This window comes from Dromiciops gliroides, chromosome 4, assembly GCF_019393635.1.
Source record: "Dromiciops gliroides isolate mDroGli1 chromosome 4, mDroGli1.pri, whole genome shotgun sequence".
Taxonomy (NCBI): Eukaryota; Metazoa; Chordata; class Mammalia; order Microbiotheria; family Microbiotheriidae; genus Dromiciops; species Dromiciops gliroides.
Window position 1 is genome coordinate 309,640,863 of NC_057864.1, and position 21,584 is coordinate 309,662,446.

Here is a 21,584-nt window from a genome sequence, read left to right on the forward strand (position 1 = left end):
AACAAACAAAAAAAAAAATGAATAAGCATCATACTACATAATTTGTTTAAATCTATAGTTTTAAATCTCACATCTGAAGAATTCATAACAAAAGGTACCTGTAAGAGATAATTTTCCTTTATAATGTCAAATTCACTCGGATAAAAAGCATGACAAACTATATGGCAGAGATCGGTCAGTTTTGCAAAAAAACAATTACATAATAGATTTCATGATTTGAAAAAGTATTTTAGAATGAAATTAAGCCAATGTGATTTTTTAAACAGCCACACAAAGTTTATAAAAAAAAGGCAGGTTCATTTTTTCGTAAAGCCACATGTGTAGGAACTGTAAACATCGCTCTGACTTATCAATAATTATATTTGAAATTTCAAGGAAAAATATAATTCCAAAAATATTGATCAAATTGTGTTAAGCAAAGTGGGTTACCTTTCTGACTTGCTTTAGATATCATTTCTATGTGCTTCATTGCTGCTTTTAACAGTTTCTTGGTTATAACTGATGGGATATCCACCTAAATAAGAAATTTTAGATCAAAGTAAAACATTTCATAATTATCATTAATTGAATGAATGCAAGATACCTATAGCTAAGATATTAAATACAGGATAACTAAGCTGTTAAAAATAAGATAACTATAGCAAATATACTAAGATTCTAAAAAGCTGTGTATTCAAAGAACACATTGGCTGTGATACACCATTTGAATCATTAATGTCAAACTGTACTTTTCAGATTTCTCTCAAAAAGAACATGTGTTTTGCTAGAATTAAAGAATTACAGAGTTGCTAGGAACCCTAGAAATCACCTATACCGATATTAAATGAGGCACAAACTTCTCATCAACGAATTTTCCCTAAAAGTGCCTTGCACATAATAGATACCTTGTAAATATCTGACAAATGTAACCTAATAGTACAGATACTATTGAAGGACTGTAATGTCTGCGAGCTTTTGTTTTTGGCAAGACTAATTGTTTCCCCAATGTCATTTCCATGCACTGGCCCTACTTCTGCCCTCTGGGGTTTGAAGACAATAATCATCTCTTCTGTAACCTTTTCTTCCTCAGGCTAAGTCGCTTTATTTAAGAAAAAAATGTTAACACTAAATAAAAAGCACATTCCCACATATTTTGGAAAATTAGACTATATATGAAACTACAAGTCTATCATGAAGAGCTTGGATTCCAATGCTGATCTGTGTTTATAATCCCTTCTGGCCTTCTTTAAGCTTTCTTCTCATTTTGAGGAAGCAGGAAGGGAACTCCATTTCTAATGCATCTCTTTCTCAACCTTTCTCATGCATTAAAAAGAAAGAAAAATAAGAAATAGAACTCTTGTAGCAAATAAACATAGTCAAGAAAAACAAATGCCCACAATGGCCATGTCAAAAAAAAAAATCTATGTCAGATTTTACAGCTTTAGTACATCACCTCTCTCTGGAGGTAGGTAGCATATTTCATCACAGGTCCTCTGGGATTTTGGTTGGTCATAACTGTACAAAAAATTAATTATTCATAACTATAACTAACCTGGAAAATTATAATAACTGGACTTATGAAAAATTATGATTATATGAAAAATTATAGATTTAGAAAAATTATAAGTGGGCCGTTAAGTCCCTTCGTGGTCACCATTAAAATGTAAAATATTTTTTAATTGACTGGGCCTAATCTGGGGGGACTGATCTATGGATGACTAGAGGACTAATCTGGGGACTTTTGACTATTTGGCTATCTGACTGCGTTTAATTTAATATGGGCATTTATAAAGTTCCACCACACTGCTCCCAAACTGATGGACTAAAGATTAAGAAGCCTCTTAACTAAATAATCAAAGCAGAGATTATTTATGAGATACTATTTCAAATTAGGAATACAGGGAAATAAAGTGTACAACCTGACTGCTTTCCTGTGATTCGAACTTCTTGAATACAACAAGGGCCTTAGCTGCCTCCTGCCTCAGGGCATGCTACACTTTCCCTGCTCAGCTCCTTTTTTCTAACTCCTCTTAATCTTCACTTTCTCCAACCTGTACCCTGTGTTTCTGTACTCTCCGCTGCCTCCTGTTCTGTGTCTGCTCCGTCCTCTGCTGCCTTTGTTGCCCCTCTAATCTTGTCCGCCGGCCTTTCCTTCTTGCTCCTAGTTCTGCATTACTGTTCGTCTAGTCCCCCCTGACAGATCCCCTTTCTAATCTTGTCAGCCGGGCGCCCTCTTGACCTCTTCTCAGCCCCCTGTCTCCTTGTCTGAACTGAACTCTCCTCCGTCCTTCTCCGTGCTCCCCTCTATTCACCCCTCTTTATCTAGTCTGTCCTTGAGTCTCTAGTCAGCCCCCGTCCTCCTTTGCTGTCTCACTCCCAGGTCTATATATACCTTTTCTTCTCTCCACTCAAATCTTGGGGCTTCCTTTGCCCCCACAGGCCAAGCTAATCCGCCAGCCAGGGCTGCAGCTGGTTGGGGGGGGGGGGTGTGCACTCCCACTTCACATGCCTCAGCACAGGCTATCCAGGATCTTTCAGATAGCTCCACTCAGGTCGGAGGGAGCTGGGGCTTTTTTTCCCCCAGCTGTCTGACCTGGGGTCTTGTATAGCCCATGGGGCTTTTTCACTCAGCTGAAGCTGAGGAGGAGGGGAAGAGACCCTGAGGGCCTAAGGCTTTCTAATCTCAGCCTAAAGGCAGGGTCCCCAAATCAAAATAAATTTCCACATAGTTCTTAAGGCTTTCAAAAGTCTTTTTTTTTCTGCAATATTATTATTGGTGTATGAATTGTTCTGCTTTTGTTTACTTCATACTACATCAATTCATACAAATCTTTCCAGGTTTTTCTGAAACTGTCCCTTATTTCACTTTTTATGAACCAAAATATTCCATTATATCTATATACAATAATATAGTCACTGCCCAACTGATTAGGATCTCCTTAGTTGCCACTTCTTTGCCACTACAAAAAGCATTACTATATTTTTGTACATATGGGTTTTTTCCCTCTTTTGATGATTTCTTTGAGGTACAGGCCAAGTAGCTTCACCACTGAGCCAAAAGACATGCATTATGGGGGCATCTAGGTTTCGCAGTGAATAAAGCACTGGCCCTGGATTTAGGAAGACCTGAGTTCAAGTCCGGTCTCAAACATTTGACACTTACTAGCTGTGTGACACTGGGCAAGTCACTTAACCCCCACCACCCCACCAAAAAAAGAAAGGGAGGGAGGGAGGGAGGAAGGAAGACATATAGTAGCTTAGTGACTTTGAGGGCATAGTTCCAAATTGCTTTCCAGAACAATTGAACCAATTCACAGCTCCAGTAACAGAATAATGAGTCTATTTTCCCACAACCTCTCCAATATCTGTTATCTTCGTTTTTTCCTATCTTGATGACAAAATATTGGGTATGAGGCAAAACCTCAGAGTTACTTTAGTTTTCATTTCCCTAACTATTGGGAATTTGGAATTTTTTTTTCATATGACTATGGAGAGACTGGATTTCTTCCTTTGAAAAAGGTTTGTCCAGATCCTTTAACCACTTATTTGGCACAGTGAATAAAGCACTGGCCCTGGATTCAGGAGGACCTGAGTTCAAAACCAGCCTCAGACACTTGACACTTACTAGCTGTGTGACCCTGGGCAAGTCACTTAACCTTCATTGCGCTGCAAAAATAAAATAAAATGAAAGATATCAACCACTTATTTATATAGACAGCCAGGTGGTGCAGTTAATATAGCATTGGACCTATAGTCAGGAAGACTTCAGTTCAAATTTAGTCTCAAAAACTTAACTTGCTGCGTGACCCTGAACAAGTTTTCTCATCTGTACAATGAGGATAGTAAGAACACCTACCTCCCAGAGTTGCTGTGAGGATAAAATGAGAGAATACTTGAAAAACACTTTATAAACTTTAAGGCACTATATAAATGCTAGCTATCCACTGGAAAATGGAATTTTCTTTCATTTGAATCAGTTCTACATACACCTTGGGAATGAGACTTTTTGGGAGACCTTCGACTTAAAATTACTTTCCTTGCATTTTTTCCATTATTTCCACAGAAATAACAGAACATTATTGAACATCTGTGCTCCCAGATCAATTTAATTATCTTTTTCTTCAGCTCAAAAAAATAATCCTTCAGTAGTTGGACTGCTATGGCACAAAATAAACATAATAAGGCATTACTATCATTTTTATTATATTGACTCAGCCTACTCATGGGCAATTAAAAGGCTTCCAAATATTCCAATTAGATCATATATGTAAAATATATTTTGTGGTTGGAGTCATATATTCCCTGCCTGAAATATTTTATACATGTTGTGGTTATTATGAATACAATTTCTCTAAGTTACCCAGTTGGATTTTTTAGGTTATATAAAGAAATGTTGATGATGTATGTGAATTGATTTTGTATACTGCAATTTCACTGAAGATATTGTTTCACTTACTTTTGACTCTCTAAGGCTGTCCAAATAAACCACAACACCTTCAAAATGCAAGAATTTTATTTCTTCTTTGCCTATGCTTATTCCCTCAAATTCTCAAATGCTAAAGCTAGCATTTCTGGCACTCCATCAAATAATCACCTCAACATTATTATTATTAATATTACTAATGGCCAGTATTCATAAAACATCTACTATGTGCCAGGAACCACATGCTAAGCACTTTACAAATATTCTCACTTAACCCTGGTGCTGTTATATTACCTCCACTTTACAATGGTAGAAACTGAGGCAGCAAAGGTTAAATGACTTGCCCAGGGTCACATAGCTAACAAATGTCTGAGGCCAAATTTGACATCTGGTCTTCCTATCTTCAGGCCCAATACTGTCCCCTTCTTCTAGGGGAAGAATTATTCAGAAGGAAAATAAAATGATTACATTATTAAGGAGCAATCTTAAAATAAAACACAGGATTTCTCATTAAAAACGTATACCTTGGGGCAGCTAGGTGGCGCAGTGGATAAAGCATCGGCCCTGGATTCAGGAGTACCTGAGTTCAAATCTGACCTTAGACACTTAATACTTACTAGCTGTGTGACCCTGGGCAAGTCACTTAACCCCAATTGCCTCACCCCCCCCCCAAAATTAAATAAAAACGTATACCTTAAAAAACAAACAAAAAAAGGTATACCTTGTGAATTCTTCGGACTAACACAGATGCAAAAAAAACGCAATGTTGCTCTTAGCTCATCAACAAAAGATTCATCATCAGTTACATCCCTGTAAGTAGGCAAAAAAGATCACACTTTTAGAAATGCAGAGAAGTCTTACATTTCACCATAAATTACTCAATTTAAATCATTATTAAGCACCTGCAGTGAAACAGCACTATGCTATATACCCTGCTGATATTAATACAGAAATAATAGAATGTCTGTCTTTAAGAAGATTATATTCTGGGGCAGCTAGGTGGCACGGTGGATAAAGCACTGGCCCTAGATTCAGGAGGACGTGAGTTCAAATGTGGCCTCAGACATTTAACACTAGCTGTGTGACCCTGGGCAAGTCACTTAACCCCCACTGCCCTGCCAAAAAAAAAAAAAGATTACATTCTACTGGGCAAGCTGATAGAAGAGAAAAATGGAAAATGTATGTATACAGATACATAAATATAATAATTTAAGGAGAGCACTAAAGGTAAAGGCAGGGGGCTAGATATAGAAAAATTTCCTGTTGGATATAGTACTTGAACTAAGCCTGGAAGGAATCAAGAGACTGTAGATGGTAGAAATGAAGAAGATGAACATTCCAAGACACAGGACACAATAAGAGGATAAGACTGTGGCAGTTCAAAGAATAGTAAGTTAATTTGTAAAAATATAGAGGATGTAAAAGTGAACGGAATGAAATAAAACTGGGGTTTTGGGGGGTTGTTTTGGGGGGTAGGGGGCAATGAGGGTTACGTGACTTGCCCAGGGTCACACAGCTAATAAGTGTCAAGTGTCTGAGGCCGAATTTGAACTCAAGTCCTCCTGAATCCAGGGCCAGTGCTCTATCCACTGTGCCACCTAGCTATCCCCTATTCAAGTCTTTTTTATACTAAATGACTAATATGAAAGTGTTTTACATAATTGCACATGTATAAGCTATATCTGCTCACTGCCTCAGGGAGGGGGTGAGGGGAAGAAGGGAGGGAGGTGTAAGAATTTGTAACTCAAAACTTTAAATAAATAAGTGGTGTTTTTTTCTTTTTCTTTTTTCTTTCTTTTTTTTTAATTTCAGGTAAGGCAATTGGGGTTAAGTGACTTGCCCAGGGCCACACAGCTAGTAAATGTAAAGTGCCTGAGGCCAGGTTTGAACTCAGGCCCTCCTGACTCCAGGGCCGGTGCTCTATCCACTGCGCCACCTAGTTGCCCCAAAAAAGTGGTGTTTTTTTTTAACGAGCTGGAGAAGAAAATGGCAAATCACTCCAGTATCTTTGCCTTGAAAATCCAAATGGGGTCATGAAGAGTTGGAGATGATTGACAAACAACTGAACAACACTAGAATTGATTAAGTAAGAGGGTGACAAGGTCACACCTATGCTTTAGGAAAATCACTTGGCAGCTGAGTGAAGGATAGACTGAAGTACAAAGAGACTTGAGACAAGGAAACCAGTTAGAATCTAGTAGTAGTCTGAGTGAGAAGTGATAAAGGCCTGAAGTAGGGTGGTGGCCATGTAAGTAGAGAGAAGGAAATATATTCAAGAGATGCTGATAAGGTAAAACAACATGATTTGGCTATGGATTGGATATGTGGGAGGAATGAGGAGTTAAGGATGACATAAAGGTTGCAAACCCAAGATGACTGAAAGGATATTGGTACCCTTAATTGTAAGAATAAAGCTCAGGATAAGAAAGAGTATGAAGCAAAGATAGTAAGTTCTGTCTTGGACATGCTGAGTTTGAGATGCCTATGGGATATCCAGTTCAAGATTTCCAAAAGCCATTTGAAGACAAAGAACTGGAGCACAGGAGAATGACTAGTTGCTTATTAATTAATATATAATATCTGGGAGTAATCTGCATAGAAATAATTTTAACCCTTGGGAGTTTATGAGATTACCAAGTGAGATTAATATAGAGGGAAAAGAAACCTGTGGTTAGGGATATGGCATGGATGAAGATCTAGAAAAGGAGACAGGGAAGGAATAAACAGGCAGAAAATCAGTTATCAAAAAATGTTCAGTTTATAAAATGGGTACATTTTGGGAGAATTCTCCTACTTGAGGAGGGAAAATAAACTACTTTTCACTTCCCTGAAGTCTGAAGATTAGGGGGAAAGAGGGAGGGAGGAATTATAGTGAAGTCTTTGAGCATAAAAGTAGTGCTAACACTAAAGTTTTTGAAGGTAGCACGGTTAGCTGTGCTTTATAAACCCTGAAAATCATTCCAAAAGGGGTTTAGCAAAGAAACCTAGCTTGAAAGTACTCTGTAAGTTCTTGAAATCTAATAACATTATCTTTGATCCACCAGTTAAAGATGCTTAATTATGTTTCTAGAGAATTCATAATAAGGTTCTTTAAATGGGCTAATTTATACTATATCAATTTTGTTAGCACTGTATGTATTTGTCCATCTATCTTCTGTTTTAAAGTTTATTATTCTCAAAAGCTGATCTACTGCCTTCTCTATGTTCCATAAACTCCTAAACCCCTAATTCACTGTCACAGTATATGGTGTTAGCACTTAAGATTTTAGGGAAAAAAAAATCAGGGCAATTAGGTGGCACAGTGGATAGAGCAACGGCCCTGGATTCAGGAGACCTGAGTTCAAACCCAACCTCAGACACGACATTTACTAGCTGTTTGACCCTGGGTAAGTCACTTAACTCCAATCGCCTCGCCCCAAAACCAAACCAAACCAAAACGAAACAAAACAAAAAAAAGTTTAACAACGGACTCTGAAAAAAACAAAATGTATGAATGACACTTAACACTTACTAGCTGTGTGACCCTGGGCAAGTCACTTAACCCCAGTTGCCTCACTTAAAAAAAAATTTATTTTCCATGAATTTTTTACTGAAATTAACTACTATATTTATTCAATTAGAAAATGTAAATTAAGATTTCTCAAAAATCATGTCATTTAAATAAAATTCATTTATCTGTTAATAAAAATCAAATTACTAAATTTAGAATTTATTTTCATAAAAGATTAGTTCTCTTGACCAAAAAGTCCCATGCTTTTCCTATTACATTTTTATCCTGGAGGATTAAAAAAAAAGTCCTTGCCCTTAAGAAAATTACATTCTGGGGCAGCTAGGTGGCGCACTGGATAAAGCAGAGGATAAAGCACCAGCCCTGGATTCAGGAGGACCAGAGTTCAAATCCAGCTTCAGACACCTGACACTTTACTAGCTATGTGACCCTTGGCAAATCACTTAACCCTCATTGCCCCATTCAAAAAAAGGGAAGGGGGGGAATTACATTCTAGGAAGGGTTGAAGGGAAAATACATAATTTACATATAGATATTTTAGTTAAAATTAGCCTCAGGCTCCCCAAGCAGAGCTGCCCCTCCCCCTCCACTAGGGGGTGGGGGGGCCTCTGAGCTGGGCTAAACTGCTCCGACTAAAAGCCCCAGGCAAGGCACAGTGCAGCCCTTGCACAGTGGAGAGGCACACAAAAAACAGGGGAGACGCCAGGGTTTGCTTCACCCAGCCCCCAGCTCACTAGGGCAGCAGTGGGCTCCGACCGCCCTGGGAGTGAGAGCCAGGGTTTCACCTGAGAGAGAAAGTTAATAAAAAGGGACACTAGAGACGCTGAGGAAAGCCGACAGACAGAGAAAGAACGGTATGGAGAAAGGGCTTTTTTTCAGTGAGTTAGAAGGGAGGCTGCTACAAGGATGCTAAGGAGACAGAGGCTACGTAAAGAGATGAAGAAAAAGCTAAGGAGAAGATAGAGACGCTGAGAGGTCAGTGAGAGAAGAGACGCTGGGGGGTTCGCAAGAGTATGGGAGTTAGGGGACCCTAAGAAAGGTTCAGTGCAGCAGTACAGAGAGGGAAGTCAGCCGGAAAGGGAGAACACTAGAAGACAGTCAGTCAGCAGCAGGAGAGAGACACACCAAAGCAGTCAGGTCTCCTACATCTTTGCATTTCTTTATCCTTATCTCTTACATTTATTTTTATAAATAAATTCTGCTTTATTTAATTAAGAGGCTTCTTAATCAATTTGGGAAGAGCAAGTGTGGGGGAAATTATAAATGGCCTTAACAGAATGGCTTAGGAAATTAATAGCAGTCAGATAGCCAGCCAGTCAAACATCCACAGTTTAGACCCCCAGTCAGATTAGGCCAATTAAGTTAGCAAAAATATTTTCACAATATGTAAACACAAAATAATGTGAGGAAAAGAGCACTATAAAGTACTGAATATTTATGTGTAAAGCCCTTAATTCTGATTGGCAATCATTCTACAATATTAATGAGTTTTCTGAAAACAACACATACCTGTACCAAGGATAAACAAAGTTTTCCAACACTAATTCAAGCACCTAGGGAGAAAACATTTTTTTAAAAGAACAGTGCATTAATTCATTTTGGGGAAAAGCATCATTACATTTAGTAATGTTAAAATTAACAAATTTCCATTGCCAAAAACTAAGACATCTGAAACGAATACATCTTTGCAGGCTTCCCATGGTTAAAAAGTATTCTTTGAGGCAACAATAAGTAGCCCCAGAAACCATGAGAAAACTGTCAAAGAAACTGCTCTCAAATGAACTGCAAAGCCTGAGGAATAAAGGGAAGACGATTGGAAAAGGGCCTTATGTTCATTAACTCATTTGGGCCTTACAACAACTCTCTAAGGAAGGCAGTACAACTAATAAAGAATACAATTGTCTGCATTTCATAAATAAGGAAACTAAAGATTAGGGATTGACTTGCTCATAGTTACAAAGAAAGATAAGTTCTAGAGGTGATATCTAAACTCTGATCTTCCTAATATCATGTGCAGTACTTGCTCTGCTACACAAAAGTAAAATAATATGATGTCAAATCTTTCCATTTTTCAATTCTAGAGGTGAAATGTACGGGCACGTATGTATGCATCTCTTGTAGAGAGATGAAACAGAAGGTCAGGACTCAGAAAAGGAAGAGCTAAGAATAACAGCTACAGTAAATCTATATCCTAAAAAGTCATCACTAGTACATAAGCCATGACCCTGGCAGCAAAACCTCCAATACTGGCAATAAGTGTGAATGTAAAAAAATTTTATTATAAGATGTCAACATGAGATATATTAGTAAGGGAAATGGGTTATTTCTAAATTAACAGGGTCCTTTACAAGTACAATGTACAAAGGATATTCCTCTATAAAGTAAACGCTAGGAGATTTTTTTTAAAAAAGCTTCCTGTCACAAGCCTCTTTTAGGCAAAGAGGAATGAAAAATATAATCAAAGATTTTGAAACTAGAAGGCACTTTGGAAACTCAGAAAAAGAAAAATACAAAGAGATAAAGTGGCATCTTGTTCCACTTTCCACCAGCTAAGGAACAGAAAACAAACTGAAAACAGGAGAAATGATGAGGCAGGGTTCAGAAGGCTCAATTTTTCCCCAATTGGCATAGTAACAATTTATCTACTACAAAAGAACAGGTGAAGTCACCAATTTCCATTTGCATTCCAGTGAGTAAATATCAAAGCTAGAGTCACTGCTGAGGAAGCTATGTAATACATTAACTTCTACTCCCTTTAGCCAAGGTCCTCATTTGGAAGTTATTTGGGTAGAGTGCAAAATAGGCATTTCTTCTGTCTCTAACCACTGAAAAGCAGTGGCACTAATTATTAATGCTTTGAGCCAGGCATAACAGAATGTCCTTAGAAAAAATTTTTAAACAAAATTGAAATGCTGGATCCACAAACATTCCTAATTTGTCACTCAGGCTAAATAGGTAAAAACTATCTTTATTTTAGCTTGTACTGCCAGTTTGTAAAACTAAACTAACTGGACTAGATTTTATTTGATGCATCCCATATATTAATCTTGATTAAGAATTTAGTTTAATGGGGGGGCGGGGGCAGCTAGGTGGCACAGAGGATAGAGCACTGGCCCTGTATTCAGAAGGACCTACGTTCAAACCTGGCCTCAGATACTTAACACTTACTAGCTGAGTGACCCTGAGCAAGTCACTTAACCTTTGTTGCCCCGCAAAAAAAAAAAAAAAAGAAAAGAATTCAGTGTAATCATTTGTTGAAGGAAATTTCTTTGGGTACTTTACCATACTTTCTAAGCACATCTTTTGGAGATAATCTATTACCTCTGAGAGAGATGCATCAACTTTGGAAGATACTTTAAGGTCTAGCCATGGCTGGTAGTTTTCAAGCAACAAAGTAGGTCTGAAAAATACAAAGCAATTGATCTTCTTAAAACCTCGAATACTTCTTAAAATCCAGAATATAATAGAAATTATAATACAAATACTGAACATATACCTTACCTGTGCCTTTCACATTTCACTTTACCACACACAGCACAGCTATGACCTTGTGGAAACAGTTCTTGGAGTTCTAAATGCTTAAAGAAAAAAATGATTGAGGAATCAATCACATTTCTTTCCCAATAATATTTCAACAATTGTTTATATGCAAATCAGATTTTTTATTTGAACACATCTCACAACCTTTCAATTATTAGGAAATAATAAACCAAAAGAAATAACATGAAAAATTTACCCTCTATATTAAATGTTTAAACAACTCCTTTAAAATTTCCCAGAAAAGTTTTAAACTTAAAACTTTTGAAGGACAAAAATGCTCAAAATATTTTAGATCCAATCATATCCATAAAGAAAAATAAAATATTTTTGGTAATATAAATAATACAGCATATACAGGTTTCTACTTTTCAGAACACTTGCAAGAAAGGATTCAATCTATAATATGAACCCTGTAATAGGTTTCTCTCAAATTTTTGAAGAAGCAGAGTTACTTTTAATGTCTCTGAAAGCTTTCAGATCATTAGGACAGAGGAAAAAGTAGAGATAGGAAAGTTGCTGAAAGGCAAAGATGAAGGGTTTTGCTGGCAGCCAACCACAAATATACCTTCTTACATAGAGAATCTTTCTTTACACCCCCAAAGACAGGGGGTTAGTGGGGATAACTACAAAATAAAAGCATTCCCAATTAAAATACAAATAAATTTGAATTTTATCACAATAGCAGCTATATATATTTGAGAAATCATGGTAAATACATGTGGTACATTATTTAATGTCTAAATCCTGCCTCAGGCAAGTTACTTAACTTCTGGGTCTCATGTAACTTTCTAAGGTTCTCAGCAGGCAAGGGGGAGGGAATGAGCATTTATATAAGGTCTAACATGTTCCAGAAGTCACTATGCTGAAAATTTTTTTGCAAATACTTCTTTTGATCTTCAGAACAACACTTCAAGGTAGGTGCTGCACCAATTTCCTTACCAGGGAGGTCTTTACACCAATGAAATCACAAATGTGATGACACCCCACCCCCCCAAAAAAAGAGGGAAGAAGGGCAGATGAAGAGGAGGAAGAAAAGGAGGAAGATAAAAAGATATGCTTCCAAAAAAGAAGATATACCTGCTGGTATTCTGGTCTGTGGATTCACAAACCTCTTGCAAAAAACTATGGTCCCATAAGATCGTAGAGCCCTCAGGTTGGAAATCAAGAAGTTAAACATATTATTGGTGGTATAAAAAACATGATTGGCATTCCTATCTTAGAGGATAATACCATGCAATATTAAAAATGTTTTTAATGCAACATCCTTAACAAAAAAGAAGAAATCTTACCTTGGGCTTATATTTTATAGTGAAGAAAATATTTGGCAAAAGAGTATCAGGTCCTAATGAGCAGTAGAAAGTGACAACTCCAGCCACAAATGACCAGAAGATCATTAAAATATGAAGATACCTTTAAAAAAAAATTTGAAGATAACAGGTATAAACAAGAAATACAAATTACTAATTCCATTTTTCTTAAATAACATTCCTTTCTTGAGCAAATTCACTAATTGCAATATGAACATTTTGAAATGTTATAGATCTATTTCAAAAGGAAAAAATTAAATATCCAATGAGTTTTTTCAAAAAACAACTACCCACAATTACATAAGGAATTATAAAGTACCCTCTAACAACTCTATGAGGTTTTGGGGGGAAATCTGACTAGAATTGATTTGGACTTCTTTTTACTCATTTTCTACAACACATGTTCACACTGCCTTATATGTTGTAAGATGATAGCATTAGAGGTAGAAGGGACCTTAGAGGTAACCTAGTCCAGTCCCCTCATTTTTCCAGATAAATAAACTGAGGGCCACAGATGCTGAATGACTTGCCCACAGTTATAAGGATAAAGAGAAGGTGATGGAGCTGGGATTTAAACCCAATTCCTCTGATACTAAACCCAATTCTCTTTAGTACTACACTAAGTTGAATTCACATCTATTCACCTTCAAAAATCAGATGTAATTACCTCTTAGTAATGGCTAGGGATAAGGCAATCAATTGCTTTACTAGTTCTAGAACTTACTTATCCATGCAAAAAAAGTTTCCTTTCAATTCCTTAGATATACAAGTGAGGAAACTTAAGATCAAAACATTTTCTTTAGAACTTTCTATTCAGCTTCTTCCTCACTTTTTTAGGTTAAAATGTAAATCTTAGCATCTCTACTAGGTTTTTTTTTATTCAGTAGCTAACAGTAGTGTGATTGTTCTTATGGTATATATCCTATTAATGACTTCATTTTGGAAAACAGTGAATAATCACTGCAAATTAAAAGTATTACAGTATACAGAAACAGTTCCCAAAAGAATTACAAATTATTACCAACCATATCAAAGAAAGTTCCAACTCCCTAATTATTATTAAGAGAAATACAAATCAAAACAACACTTTTACTTTATTTCACCTGAACCAAATTAAGTCAAAACAAAACAGGAAAACTGTCAATGTTGGAAAGGTTTACTAAAACCGACATCCTAATGCACTCTTTGTTGGTTTTTTGTTTGTTTGGTTTTTGCAGGGCAATAAGGGTTAAGTGACTTGCCCAGGGTCACACAGCTAGTGTTGAGTGTCTGAGACCGGATTTGAACTCAGGTCCTCCTGAATCCAGGGCCGGTGCTTTACCACTGCATCATCTAGCTGCCCCGCTAATGCACTCTTAGTGCAGCTTCTAACTGATTCAGCCATTCTGGAAAATAGTTTGTAGTATTAGTTTGGGAACAAAGTGACTAAATGTCCATACTCTATGAACCATAGATTCCATTAATAAGGATATACCAGGAGACAGTCAATGATAAAAAAGGCCTCATCTACACTAAAATATTTACAGCAGCACTTTTTGTAGTAGGAAAGAAATGAAAAGAAGTACATGCCAGTCAACTAAGGAAGGAATAAACAAGCTGTGATATATGTAAACATAATGAAATATTACTGAACTATGGGAAATGACATGAATTCAGGAAAGCACGGAAAGATTTTGAAAAAATGATGCAGACTAAACTGAACCAAGGTTAACCTCCAAGAAGGAATATAAAAAAGTACCTCCCTGCCCTATTTAGGGAGGGAGGGGGTGGGAAGGGAGGTGAAAAACAGATAATTTCCCATTTTTTTTAATGTATTGGTCAGTTTTAATAAACTGATTTTTTTCCTTTTTTCTTCTTTATCATAAGGGATGGTCCTTTGAGAAAGGAAGAAAAGACTAACATACATTGAGAAAAGTACTTGCAAAAACAAAAGATCAAAATAAAAATTTATCCTTAAAAAGAAAAAAGTCCTTGGGGGCAGCTAGGTGGCACAGTGGATAAAGCACCCGCACTGGAGTCAGGAGGACCTAAGTTCAAATTCGGCCTCAGACACCTGACGTTTACTAGCTGTGTGACCCTGGGTAAGTCACTTAACCCTCGTTGCCCCCCCCCCCAAAAAAGAAAAAAGAAAAAAGTCCTGCAGCCTTGGAATGAGGACACCTCCTGAGGAGGGAAGGATGGTGTGGAAAGAAGGAAGAGGGAATGAGTATGCCCTCTTCACAGTAAAGTGTAAGGTGGAAAGTCACCTGTTCTGCTTAAAATAACTGGCAGCAATATGTGAACTGCATCCCCTCAAAGCATGTTTTCTTTTCCTTCCTTCTTTCTCTTTTAACCTGGTTATTAATGCAGGAATTTTTTTTGTACTACAGTCATATAAAACAAAGTTCTGTATTAGCCATTTAAAAAAAAAAAAAGAAGGAAAAGAAAATATGCTTTGATCTGTACATGTTTGTAATGGGTTTAGTTCTTCCTTGCCTTTGTATCCCTGGCACTTAGCACAGTGCCCGACACAGCAAACATTTAACGGATATGACACTGGTTACATGCATCTTCTACTCATGTCAAACTGGTTTTATTTATTGTCCCAACATTCCTACTTCTAGATAATAACTGCCCACCACCTCCACCCAATTTTATTCAATAATATTTAATTAGGGGCAGCTAGGTGGCGCAGTGGATAAAGCACCAGTCCTGGATTCGGGAGGACCTGAGTTCAAATCTGGCCTCAGACACTTAACACTTACTGGCTGTGTGACCCTGGGCAAGTCACTTAACCCCAATTTCCTCACCAAAATAATAATAATAATAATAATAATAATAATAATATTTAATTAATACCTCCTAATTTGCCAAGCGGAGATTGATTAGCTGTGAGTGGCCCCTGCACTTCCAGCCTACGTAAGACTGGGAGACCCAGTCTCAAAATAACATGTCCTACCACCCTCCCCCCCAACAAAAAAAATATTTAGAAAAAAAGAAGAGAAAGAGAAGGAACAGTAACTTGAAGGAACAATAAATATCAGGTTTAAAGGAAGAATGTTAGACAATTTTGAAGGCACAGGGAAGAAGCCTGAGAAGATGGAAAGATTGTAAGAGAAAATGACTAATTGATGAAATAAGCTCCCAGAGTTGGGAAGTAAAAAGATCAAGGGCAGAGATAAGATTCAAAATGATGAGGAAGAGGTCTTTAAGGCAAAATTCAAATCCTACCTCCCCTGAAAGATGTCAAACTTTAGAAGTCAAATTTCCTCATCTATAAAACAGAAAAATTCACATTTCACTGAGTTGCTACGAGAAAAGCACTTTGTAAACCACAAAGAACTACGTAAATATAATCTATTATTATTGACTCATGATATCTTTTTCTAAAGTCTCAAAATGACATTTAAAATCTGTATTGGTGTGATGCTTTTCTAATTCCCACAGTTTGAAGCACAGAGTAGACAATAACTAATAAACACTCAATGATTTAATATGGTTGCTTTCCAGATGGTTTTAAGTGTTTTGCTCCTTTGATCTAATAATAGGTAGATCAAAGATACCCATGGAAGATTTTTTATATGAGATCACAAAATAAGGAATCATATGAATGATGATCCAGCAAAGGAGACCAAGAAAGGAGCAACCAGACAGGTAAGATAACTATGAGAAAGCAATGTCACAAAACTTTGAAAGAGAGAATACACAGGAGAGGATGGTGAAAAGTGTCAATGCTATGTAGGGATCAAGATGAATAAGGACTAAGAAAAGGTCACTAGATTTGGCAATTAAGAGAACATTGGTAATTCTTAAGACAGTAGTTTCAGTTGAGTAATGAGGTTAGAAGCCAGAATGTAAGTTGAGAAGTAGGTGAGAAGAGAGCAAGTAGATACAATCAGAACAATCTTTCTAGAATTTTATGCATGAAAGGCTGAACCATCAGAATGATTTGTAGGCAGCAAGGAAGGAGTCAATAGAGAGAGACTGAATATTAACAGAGTAGATGAAAGAATTGGAAGCAAAAGTGATGCCTACTGTTTGGGAAATGGCTAAACAAATTGTAGCATGTGCATGTATTCCAAGAGTGTGCTGTAAGAAATGATTTATGATTAATATAGAGAATCATGAAAAACTTACATAATCTGATACAGAATGAAGTACAGGGAGCCAAGAAATAATATGTAAATAGAATAAAATGTAAATGTAAATAGAAAGAGCAAAATAATCAAAAGTGAATGCTACATGATTAGAAAGAACAAATGTGGCCCCAAAGAAGAAACAGAAGACAACCCCATCCCACTCCTTTGCAGGGATGGGAAGTTCACAAGTGTTCTATATTCATACATTTTTTCAGACTTTTTCAACACATTGACAGGTTTTGGCTCTCTGGGAAGGAAAGGAAATGGACGATGAAATTGCAGTAATGTAAAATACATACCACACACACATATGTATAAAGAAATCTTAGAAAAAAAAATTTTAATGTAGGTGATTATGGAAGCAATCTGCTGGAGAAGATAAGAGGGGATTGGGATCAAGGGTACATGTCTAAGGTTCTAAAAAACATAGAAAAGGGAGAAAGGGAGGAGCCTAAGGGGGGGGAGGGGATGTTTTCTCAGTAAAGCATAAAATTAGAGGAGAGATGTAGGAGGGCAAAGCTTGAGGAAAGGGAAAATTTGGAACAACTTCAGTAAGGAGTGTGAAGAGTATCAAAGAATACAAGAATTATCTTTGGACAGTGAACTGCCTCCCCTAACAAGATCAAAGAAATTGTGTGAATTCTTCTGAAGAGGTAGGTAGGTAGATTGTAGACATAGTCCATGTGTGGGGTTTGGCAAGGTATAAATTGAGCTAGGACAAAGTGACAAGAGATTGTTGACTAAAAAGGTAACAATAAAGTGGCTAACTATAAGGTTGAATTGCCAAGAAAAGGAAAAAACAGAACAATGGTGATTGGCCATATTTTAAATTAGTCCTCCAACTTATTTATCTACCAATGAAACATGACTGTGAAAGTAAAGGGATGGAACAGCTAGGTGGCCCAGGGAATAGAGCACCAGCCCTGGAGTCAGGAGGACCTGAGTTCAAATCCCCCCTCTGACACCTAACACTTAACTAGGTGGGTTACCCTAGGTAAATCACTTAACCCCAACTGCCCTGCATCCAAAAAACAAAGAAAAGAAAGTAAAGGGACTTTTGATTCCAACACATGAACTTTATCCTTAGAAGCCATGAATTCTTTGTCAGGAAATTCCCAATGGATAGTACCTTAGTAGTTAACTGCCTGAAGCATAGAGAGATAGATTAAATAATTTAAGCAGTCACAAAGCTAGTGTATTTGAAACCAAGACTTTCTGCCTTCATTTTTTGTTGTTGTTCTGGACCTATGATTTCATTTGTTTAGGAGACCGACAAGGTAGAAAATACCTCCACATAAATAAATTGCAACCAGGTGGCTCAGTGGATAGAGTGCTGGGCCTAGTCAGGAAATCCTGAATTCAAATACAGCCTCTGACATTTATTAGCTATGTGACCTGGGCAAGTCACTTAAGAGTTGTCTGTCTCAATTTCCTCTATTAGAAAATGGGAATAATAACAGCACCTGCCTTCCAGAGGTTATTGGAAGCATCAAATGAAATAATATTTATTAAACTTAGCTCTGCACTTGACACATAGTAGGCGCTATACAAATGCTAGCTACTTTTATTATTGCTATTATATTACAAATCATCCATAACTTATTCTTAGAGAGTTACCTGGAAAATTGAGAGGTTACATAATTTGTCCACGATGACACAACTAGCATCTGTCTGAGACAAAACTTGAACCAACCCAAGTGTGACTCAAAAGATGGGTGGCCTTCTATCTACTATGCCATGTTGCCTTTTAAAATTATCTTTTTCTAAAAATACAATCTAAAACAGTGTATCATTCCTAACTTAGTATGGCAATGTCTTACACATTACTCAAATTATTTATGAATCAACAAAAGTTAAGTCTATAGAAATTATACCTGATTTACACTTAATGCCAATTTATACCTAATACCAATTATATCTAATGATACATGCATATAGCAAATATCACATATATTATACTATATGTGTATGTGTATATGCATGTATGTGTGTATATATGTATTGTGAGAAAATAATGGGATTTGGCAGATACTCAAAGTCCCACCTGGAGATTAATCTAAACTGATTGAATTAAGGGAGAGTGATTGACTTTGCTGATTAGCCTACTTAAAGTTAATTAGATTGTAACCACATCTGGCCTACCCTTAAGAAGGTATTGTTCTCAGAAGCTGAAGACTTTGAACTCAACAGGAGACCACCTTCAAATCCAGTGAACCAATGGATTTGGATGACACTAACCAATCAGCTTGAAGCAGCATGTAAGGACCACCTCTGCTCCAGACCTATAAAAAACTTCCACACGGAGTTTGCTGGGGAGTTCATGGTTTAGGCAGGCTCGTGGTAGAGGACTTGAGGAAGAACCAGACCAGGCTGGAACTCTAGGCTAGATAGGCTTTTTCTTAACTTTCTGAACTCCACGTGTTTTCCTTTTTACTAATACCTAGTATGCTTTAATAAATGCTTAATGCCCAAAGACTGGTGCTAAAGCTTCTAATTTATAGTGACCACACATTTAGATTTTAAACATCACAGTTAGATTTTTTTTAAGCTTCACACTATGTATGTATGTACATAAGCACACACAAAGAGCAGCTAGGTAGCACAGTGGATAAAGCACTGGCCATGGAGTCAGTAGGCCCTGAGTTTAAATCTCACTTCAGACACTAGCTATGTGACCCTGGAAAAGTCACTTAACACCAATTGCCTTAAAAACATCTGGGGACGGGGGCAGCTAGGTAACATAATGGATAAAGCACTGGCCCTGGATTCAGGAGGACCTGAGTTCAAATCCCACTCAGAGACTTGATTCTTACTAGTTGTGTGACCCTGGGCAAGTCACTTAACCCCAACTGCCTCACCAAGAACAAAAAAACAAAAACAAAAACAAAAAAATGCAGAAACTACCCATAATCCATTAAATGTACCACAGGAATACATTAACTTCCAATCCCCCAGGGGACAGCTAGGTGGCACATCGGATAAAGCACTGGCCCTGGATTCAGGAGGACCTGAGTTCAAATCCGGCCTCAGACACTTGACACTTAACTAGCTGTGTAACCCTGGGCAAGTCACTTAACCCTCACTGCCCTGCAAAAAAAACAACAACGACAACAACAACATCTGGGGCCATCTCCTCCAGTCATCTTGATATGCATCTCGCCACTGAACCCAGATGGCTCTGGAGGAGAGAGTGAGGTTGGTGACCTTGCACAGCCCTCCCTCACTTAAATCCAATTCAGTGCAAGTCATGACATCAACTTGGTGCTATAGTCCTCTTCAGGGATGAAGGACAAACAACAGAATACACACACACACACCCCATTCTACAATGACATTTTAATCATGGGGGGGGGGGGGCAATGGGGGTTAAGTGACTTGCCCAGGGTCACACAGCAGTAAGTGTCAAGTGTCTGAGGCCAGATTTGAACTCAGGTACTTCTGAATCCAGGGCCAGTGCTTTATCCACTGCGCAACCTAGATGCCCCTTAACCATTTTTTAATGGTATAATAGATAGAACTTTGAACTTGGAATCAGGAAGATCTGAGTTTAAATCCTGCTTCAGATACTTTTATGAACTGTGTGAACCTGGGCAAGCCACTTCAACTCTCTCAGCCTGTTTCCTCATTTGAAAATTGAGGATAGGGGAAGCTAGGTGGCACAGTGGATAGAGCACCAGCCCTGGAGTCAGGAAGATCTGAGTTCAAATGTGGCCTCAGAGACTTGACATTAGCCGTGTGACTCTTGGCAAGTCACTTAACACCAACTGCCTCACCAAAAAAAAAGAGAAAAAGGAAATTGAGAATAAGTAATAATAACACTGACTTCACTTGGGTGTTGTGAAGTTGAAATGAGAAATGGAATATGCAACATGTTTTGCAAACCCTTAAAAAGCTACTATATTAAAATGTTCTTTTGCGGGCAACTAGGTGGCACATTGGATAAAGCAACAGCCCTGGATTCATTGCCCCACAAAAAACAAAACAAAACAACAAAAACAGTAAAATGTTCTTTTACCATTGATAACATTCAAAACATTCCATACTCTAGATCTTTAAGCTTTAAAAATTAAAGACTTGGAGTACCTAAGTGGAAAAATTAACGCAATTAATACAACAGTGCTTTACTAGTTTCCCCCCACTAAAACCTGATCACCCTGTGAGGTACCTCTGGGTTCTCAATGGTCATATATGTCAACAGATTTCAAGCTCTGGAAAGTTCTACCAAACACAAAGGCTTCAAACATAGATCTAGTGATATATAGTCTGCTCCTTTCGGACAAAAGACAGTCCAAGTTCAGAATGCTCAAGTTGGCTGCAGGGTGATTGATTTCTTTTTTGCAAAGCGATTTTTTAAGAGGATCTACTAAATCATAATGGAAATTGCAATCTGTATCAGAAAAGCATTCACACTAACAAAATGACATATCCTTGAAGTACTAAAATATACTTGTTTAGCAATACTTTAAAGGTTCAAAATTCTACTTATTGAATTTCTACTCTCTGAAACTGATATTTAAAGTTAATTCTATAAAAAAGCAGGCATTATTATTAACAACAATTCGTTAGTTCAAATATTTACCAAATACCTAGAAGGTACAGTGTCCTACTGAAGTACTGCTACTTTTATTTTTTACATTAAAATCTGCAATTTAATTCTAAGGAGAACTTCCCATATAGAAATTCCATCAAGCAATGCATATTAACAACTG

At 37.3% G+C, this 21,584-nt stretch overlaps 1 protein-coding gene across 1 annotated transcript in view; it reads right to left on the bottom strand.

Moving 5' to 3' along the window:
* SNX14 (sorting nexin 14) overlaps positions 1 to 21,584 on the bottom strand; it is a 116,925-nt gene that overhangs the window by 86,690 nt on the left and 8,651 nt on the right. Inside the window, 7 exon segments of the mRNA XM_044003041.1 lie at positions 430 to 514; positions 5,124 to 5,159; positions 5,161 to 5,212; positions 9,420 to 9,463; positions 11,232 to 11,310; positions 11,412 to 11,488; positions 12,740 to 12,860. Of these exon segments, the coding sequence (XP_043858976.1) occupies positions 430 to 514; positions 5,124 to 5,159; positions 5,161 to 5,212; positions 9,420 to 9,463; positions 11,232 to 11,310; positions 11,412 to 11,488; positions 12,740 to 12,860 (494 nt within the window).